The sequence below is a fragment of the Dipteris shenzhenensis genome, chromosome 31 (genome assembly GCF_047967505.1).
Source record: "Dipteris shenzhenensis isolate YYH24624 ecotype China chromosome 31, Dip_SZ_1.0, whole genome shotgun sequence".
Taxonomy (NCBI): domain Eukaryota; kingdom Viridiplantae; phylum Streptophyta; class Polypodiopsida; order Gleicheniales; family Dipteridaceae; genus Dipteris; species Dipteris shenzhenensis.
This window is the reverse complement of record NC_141626.1, coordinates 22144252-22151110: the sequence shown is the minus strand read 5'-3', so window position 1 is coordinate 22151110 and position 6859 is coordinate 22144252. Positions and strand designations below refer to the sequence as shown.

The 6859-nt window shown below is 45.5% G+C and overlaps 1 protein-coding gene across 1 annotated transcript; it reads left to right on the top strand.

Moving 5' to 3' along the window:
- Positions 1–1789: 1789 nt before the first annotated feature.
- LOC147881201 (pentatricopeptide repeat-containing protein At2g33680-like) lies at positions 1790–5843 on the top strand. The gene is made up of 3 exons (XM_087370252.1): positions 1790–1957; positions 2046–2122; positions 2217–5843. The coding sequence occupies exons 1-3, from the start codon at positions 1804–1806 to the stop codon at positions 5319–5321; spliced, it is 3336 nt and encodes a 1111-aa protein (XP_087226378.1). The 5' UTR covers positions 1790–1803; the 3' UTR covers positions 5322–5843.
- Positions 5844–6859: the final 1016 nt, after the last annotated feature.

Genomic DNA, 6859 nt, shown 5'->3' with positions numbered 1-6859 from the left:
GGAACAAGTACTTTGTCTCTTTCAACAGTTCAATCTCAAGATCAATTCTCAGAAATGCAAATGGGCTCAGTCAACACTCAAATATTTAGGCTTCATCATTTCCGCACAAGGCATTCGACCAGATCCCCAAAAGGTACAAGCTCTACAAAATTACCAAGTTCCATAGAATGCTAAGCAAATTCAACGAATTTTAGGGTTGGTAGGATTTAGTTCCAGATTCATGCCACAACTCTGCATAGTGGCGGCTACTCCATTATAGAAGCTTCTACTCAAAAATAAAAAATTCAATTGGTCCCCTCTCTGTTAACAATCATTTGATACGATTCGACAATTTCTGAAAGAAGACGCACTCCTCCGATATCCCAATTTGACTAAACCTTTTATGATACACACAGATGCATCTGATCATGGTTTGGGTGCTGTACTAATACAACAAGATGATCATAATGAATGGCGCCCAATTGTTTATCTCAGTCGATCCCTTTCTGATCCACAGTCGCGATACTTGGCCACTGAACTAGAATGTTTGGTCGTGGTATGGGCTATTCAAAAATTACTTGTTTATGTCCATGACAGTCATTTCAAAATTCAAACTGACCACGCAGCTTTAACTAGCTTGCTGAAGAAAAAGCACCTTCAGGGACGTTTGGCTCGATGGGCATTATCGTTGCAAGACTATGATTTTCAAATTTCTTACCGTCTTGGCAAACAAAATGAAATTGCAGATGCTTTACAACGTTCACAACTCATAGCAACATAAGTTCAAACGCCACTACTCCCAGTTGCAAGACAAACTCCATTGCCTCGCCCTCAAATTTCCCCTTCTCTACCAACACTATTGGAATTGAAAGACCTTCAGGATCAAGATGCTGAAATTCAAAAGATCGAAAGTGCAATCTCCCGATCTCCCTTCTTTCGGGTAATTGATGGAATCTTGTACTACCACAAACCTCCTTTCCAACCTCGGCTTTGCCTCCCCGCATCAATTCGCTCTCAATATATGTATGCCTTCCATGATAGCATTTTCGGTGGGCATTTAGGATTTCTGAAAGTTTTAACCAAACTATAGACCGAATTTTTCTGGTCGAAAATGCATCACTCCTTGCATCTCTACCTTCAATCATGCTCCACTTGCCAATCTTTCAAAACCCCCACCACGAAGCCGACCGGCGACATGCAATCTATATCAGTTTCACACCCTTTTGAATTGGTAGCATACGACATTATGGGGCCATCTCCTACTTCCAAAGATGGGAACAATTATATAATTGTCCTAACCAACTACCTGACCCGATGGGCGATTGTGCGACCACAGAAAACACAAATGGCATCAAAGGTAGCAGATTTTTAGATTCAAAATTTAATTTTGCCACATGGTTGCCCCAAGCAAATTCTCTCTGATCAAGGAAGTAATTTTAAATCCGAAGTAATGAAGGTAGTTACAAACAAGTTGAATATCACACAACAATTCACCAGCCCACATCATCTCGATGGAAATGCATAGAGAGAATGGCTCAATTGCGCCTTCAAATTCATGCAAGCAATGTATATTGAGCATACAAATTGGGACCTATGTGGCAGTTAGTACTTCTTCTTGATCGCTCCTAAGAGCCGTTGTAAAGAGCGCCTATTTATTCCATCTGGGTCAACTGAAGGACTGAACAGTTCTTCATGTTGTCTTGACGTCCTCGTGCTCCCTCTCCCCTCATTACGATATTGTACGACAAAATCTCGAAACTCAGCGGGCATGCAAACTAATATTTTATTCTGTCCAGGGATGCGTGTGAATCGTTCTTTGACGCTATGGCAACAACACTATGCAATCAGATGCGTTCCCCTAGCGCATATCCTTACTCCGACTTGTTGGCAGCTCATCCGCTCAGGCAATCAAGCCCTTGCTTTCCACTGCCTTCCCTCATGGACAGTCGAGCGGCGCTTGTGGAATGTTCACGTTCGGGTACTGCCGTCCTTCGGTCCTTATTTGTGAAAAGCTTTGCTCTGGCGACGCCCATTTTTGGCAATTAGTTTTCGTCCTGGTCACGCAGATAACTCGGAGACCGAGCGGTTATGGAAGGAGTACTTAGCCGATCTCTCCCAGTGGTCAGACAACCGAGAGTGCAAAGTAAGTGTGTGACAAGTTTCAAGTGACTGATTTGCAAAGGTAAAAAATCTGTAGAATGGATAGTCTAACGAGCTCTTATGAATGTTAACAACAGACTGACCGTAGATCTCCAGATTTCAAGCATAAATTTAACAAAGAGTTGGTATGGATAGACGGCTCCTACAATCCAGGTTGTGTTAAATATATGCTCAATAAAAGGGCCACAGCATGCACCGGTCAAGGCCGTGACTTGATAGAGGAATATGGCAAGGACCGGTTTGGGCCTGGAGTAAGGGTGAATGCATCTAAAGCACAAGAATTGTGCGGCGGGGAAAGGCTCAGCTTAGAGGAAGCGCTCGCCTCTATAGAACGGATGCCCCCCCAGCAGCCTTCAATTCAGAACCTTATATCCATCGTGCATAGGTGCAGAACTGAGAAAAATCTAGCATATACCAAGCGCTTGTATGCCTACATGTGCAAAATTGGGCTGGAAGACCATAGACCTCTTGGGAACTACCTTGTCTCGATGTTGGTCGAAGTTGGAAGCATGTGCGAAGCTCAGCAGGTTTTTAACAAGTTGGTAGACCGGAGTGTTTGTTCTTGGACTTCTCTCATCACGGGTTATATTGAACGTGGGGAATCACAGCGTGCCCTTAACCTCTACCAGAAGATGCAAGAGGATTCAGTACATCCTAGCAAGCATACCTTTGTGGCCATACTAAAGGCTTGTGCAAGGCTGAAGGATGTGGAAAGAGGCCAAGAATTACATGCTCAGATTGCCAAAAAGGGGCTGGAAAGAAATCTTTTTATCGGCAGCACCTTGGTGGATATGTATGCTAAATGTGGCTTGCTTGTACAAGCACAGGAAGCTTTTGACTGCCTGCCAGTTCGAGATGTAGTCTTGTGGAATGCACTAATGGCAGGATATGCGGAGCAGGGGCTTGGTGAAGAAGCGCTGAACTGTCTCGAACAGATGCAATCGGAGGGTTTGTCTCCAAGTGCTGCGACATTGGTTTGCAGCCTGAAAGCTTGTGGGAGCATAGAAGCGATCTATAAGGGCCGAGAAATACATGCCAAGATAGCGAGAAAGGGGCTGGAAACAGATGTTTTTGTTGGCAGCACCTTGGTGGATCTGTATGCCAAATGTGGCTCGCTTGCAGAAGCACAAGAAGCGTTTGACAAGCTGGCTGTTCGAAATGAGGTTTCGTGGAATGCACTAATGGCAGGATATGCCAAGCAAGGGCTTGGTAAGGAAGTGCTGAACTGTTTAAAACAGATGCAACTGGAGGGTCTCTCCCCAGATTCTGTCACATTTGTTTGCATCTTGAAAGCTTGTGGCAGCATAGGAGCCATAGTTAAGGGCCAAGATACACACGTTGAGATAGCCAGAAAGGGCCTGGAAAGAGATCTATTTGTTGGCAGCACCTTGGTGGATATGTATGCCAAATGTGGCTCACTTGCAGAAGCATGGGAAACATTTGACAAGCTGCCGGTTCAAAATGTAGTCTCATGGAATGCTCTAATGACAGGATATGCTCAGCATGGGCATGGTGAGAAAGCACTGAACTGTCTCGAACAGATGCAACTTGAGGGTCTCTCTCCAAGTGCCGTCACATTTGTTTGCAGCTTGAAAGCTTCTGGCAGCATAGGGTCCAAAGAGAAGGGCCGAGAAATGCACACCGAGATTGCAAGAATGGGGCTAGAAAGAGATCCTTTTGTTGGCAGCTCCTTGGTGGATATGTATGCCCAATGTGGCTCGCTTGCGGAAGCATGGGATGTGTTTGACAAGCTGTCTGTTCGGAATGAGGTCTTGTGGAATGCACTAATCACTGGATATGTTGAACATGGGCTTGGTGAAGAAGCACTGAAGTATTTTGAACAGATGCAACTGGAGGGTCTCGCTCCAGATGCTGTCACATTTGTTTGCAGCTTGAAAGCTTGTGGCAGCATAGGAGCCAGAGAGAAGGGCCGAGAAATACATGCCAAGATCACCAGTAAGGGACTGGAAAGAGATCTTTTTGTTGGCAATGCCTTGGTGGATATGTATGCCCAATGTGGCTTGCTTGCAGAAGCACGGATTGCACTTGACAAGCTGCCAGTCCGAGATGTGATCTCGTGGACTGCACTAATGGCAGGATATTCTGAGCATGGGCTTGGTGAGGAAGCTCTAAGCTGTCTTGAACAGATACAGCTGGAGGGTCTCTCTCCAGATGTTGTCACATTTGTTTGTAGCTTGCAAGCATGTGGCAGCATAGGAGCATTAGACAAGGGACGAGAAATACATGCTGACGTAGCCAGAAAAGGGTTAGAAAGAAATACTTTTGTTGGCAGCACCTTGGTCGATATGTATACCAAATGTGGCTCATTTGCAGAAGCATGTGAAGCGTTTGATAGGCTACCAGTTCGAAACATAGTCTCATGGACTGCATTGATGTCTGGATATACTGAGCATGGGCTTGGTGAGGAAGCCCTGAACTGTCTCGAACAGATGCAATCGGAAGGTTTCTCTCCAAATGCTATCACACTTGTTTGCAGCTTGAAAGCTTCTGGCAGCATTGTAGCCATAGACATAGGCCAAGAAATACATACTGAGATTGTCAGGAAAGGACTGGAACAGGATCTGTTTGTCGGAAACACCTTGGTGGATATGTATGTCCAATGTGGCTTGCTTGCAGAAGCATGGGAAGTGTTTGACAACCTGCCGAATCGAGACTTAGTCTCATGGACTACACTAATGACAGGATATGCCAAGCTAGGAGAAAGTGAAGCTGTTCTTCATATGCTCGAGAGACTGAGAGGAGAAGGGATAAAACCAAACGGAGTAACATTCTCGGTTGTACTTAATGTCTGCAGTCATGTAGGTCTCGTGGAAGTTGGCCAGGAGTACTTTCAGGCCATGAGCAAAGACTATGGCATCACCCCAACTATTGAGCACCACACTGGTATGGTCGATCTCCTTGGCCGTGCTGGCCAATTAGAGGAGGCAGTTGCAATAGTGAAGAAGATGCCCTGCGATTATAATCATGTCGTGTGGCATATGGTGTTGGGTGCTTGTCAAAAGTGGGGTCATGTGGCACTTGGAAGACTAGCCTTTGAACATGCAGTGCAATTGGATGAAAAGGATGCTGCAGCTTACGTTTTGATGTCTAATATCTATGCATATACTCCCATGCAAGAGGAAGAGAAGGTCATGGCTAGGCGACTCACAGGACAAACATAGAGGCAGCCAGGACAGAGTTGGTGGACTGACATTGGCAGGATTTTGCATTCATGCATTGGATGTCACAAGGGGCATATCCTTTGACCTTGTTTGAGTCTATCTATTTTAAACAAATGGGAGAGTGGGCAGCCAGGCTTAACTCCAATAATATTGGGAAAACCTTCGATGACCCTTCTTTCATTTTGACTTGATGGTGCACATGTTCATATATTTTGGCCATGGCAACCATATATTCCAAGGGCCCTCCCAACTCTTCCATCCCTTTTGACCTGCCATGGGGGGAAGGCTATAGTGAAGGTTGAACTTTGCAAAAGAGAAAATTATTTTCTTTTGCATTTTTTGGAGCTCTATGGTCGTGTAATGCAGGTACTGGTTCTCATTGGTGGACCTGCATGGGTTCTTTATCCACCTTGCAGCATGCATGATCCCTGACCCCACAATCATTTCTTGCTCAAAATCTATCGTTCTGCTCTTCCCGGCGATTATTTCTCGCTCAGACGTGAATGGCAACTATAATTGGCACCTTTGCAGCTTCCTTCTGGCAACTATCAATGGCAGCTATGCAGCTATGTGGCTTGGAGTCTGGCTACTATTGATTGCTTGCATCGTTGTATTCATTGTGAGTGGAAGAGATTCGATTAGAGCTGGCACCTCCGTCTCCTCCCTGCAAAGAGGGAGCTGATTACGGCAAGCCATGGAGAGCTGGTGAACCAACAGAGAGCTAGAGAAACTCAAGTCACATTTTGCCATCATTCTAAGGTTCTGGTTCTCATTGGTGGACCTGCATGGGTTCTTTATCCACCTTGCAGCATGCATGATCCCTGACCCGCTTGCTCAAAATCTATCGTTCTGCTCTTCCAGGCGATTATTTCTCCCTCAAATGTGAATGGCAACTATCATTGGCACCTATGCAGCTTCCTTCTGGCAACTATCAATGGCAGCTATGCAGCTATGTGGCTTGGAGTCTGGCTACTATTGATTGCTTGCATCGTTGTATTCATTGTGAGTGGAAGAGATTCGATTAGAGCTGGCACCTCCGTCTCCTCCCTGCAAAGAGGGAGCTGATTACAGCAAGCCATGGAGAGCTGGTGAACCAACAGAGAGCTGGAGAGACTCAAGTCACATTTTGCCATCATTCTAACTTGCTCGCTTGACCTTTCTCTGCCCACTCCAAAGCCAACTGCTTCCGTCTTCAGATCCTTCCATCCGAATCGAAGTTCTATGTGACAAATTGCCAGTTGAGACCGTATGCTTCCAAGAGCTCTTGACTATCACTCCAACCATGCATGACAGCCTAGAACAGCTCATCAGCAAACTGAGCCGTGATCAACCTGGTTCTGCATTATTGCAGACCCCTATCTGGCTTGGACTTAGGACAGTAAGCTTGATGGCATACTTGACACTTCTAGCTCTTCCTCAGCTACTTATGAAGGGATACATTGGGTTAAATTGGAAGGTCTCATCTTCTTCAGCTAAAGTGGTTGCAACTTATGTACATGCTTTGGTTTTGTGTTGCCGACCCTTCTCGTTTTGATCGT

What these genes read in the sequence shown, in the direction of transcription:
- LOC147881201 (XM_087370252.1), top strand. Translation starts at nt 1,804, where the DNA reads ATGGCAACAACACTATGCAATCAGATGCGTTCCCCTAGCGCATATCCT. An exon ending in TGTGGAATGTTCACGTTCGG is followed by an intron (nt 1,958 to 2,045) that starts GTACTGCCGTCC and finishes CTGGTCACGCAG; the next exon opens with ATAACTCGGAGACCGAGCGG. An exon ending in CAGACAACCGAGAGTGCAAA is followed by an intron (nt 2,123 to 2,216) that starts GTAAGTGTGTGA and finishes TGTTAACAACAG; the next exon opens with ACTGACCGTAGATCTCCAGA.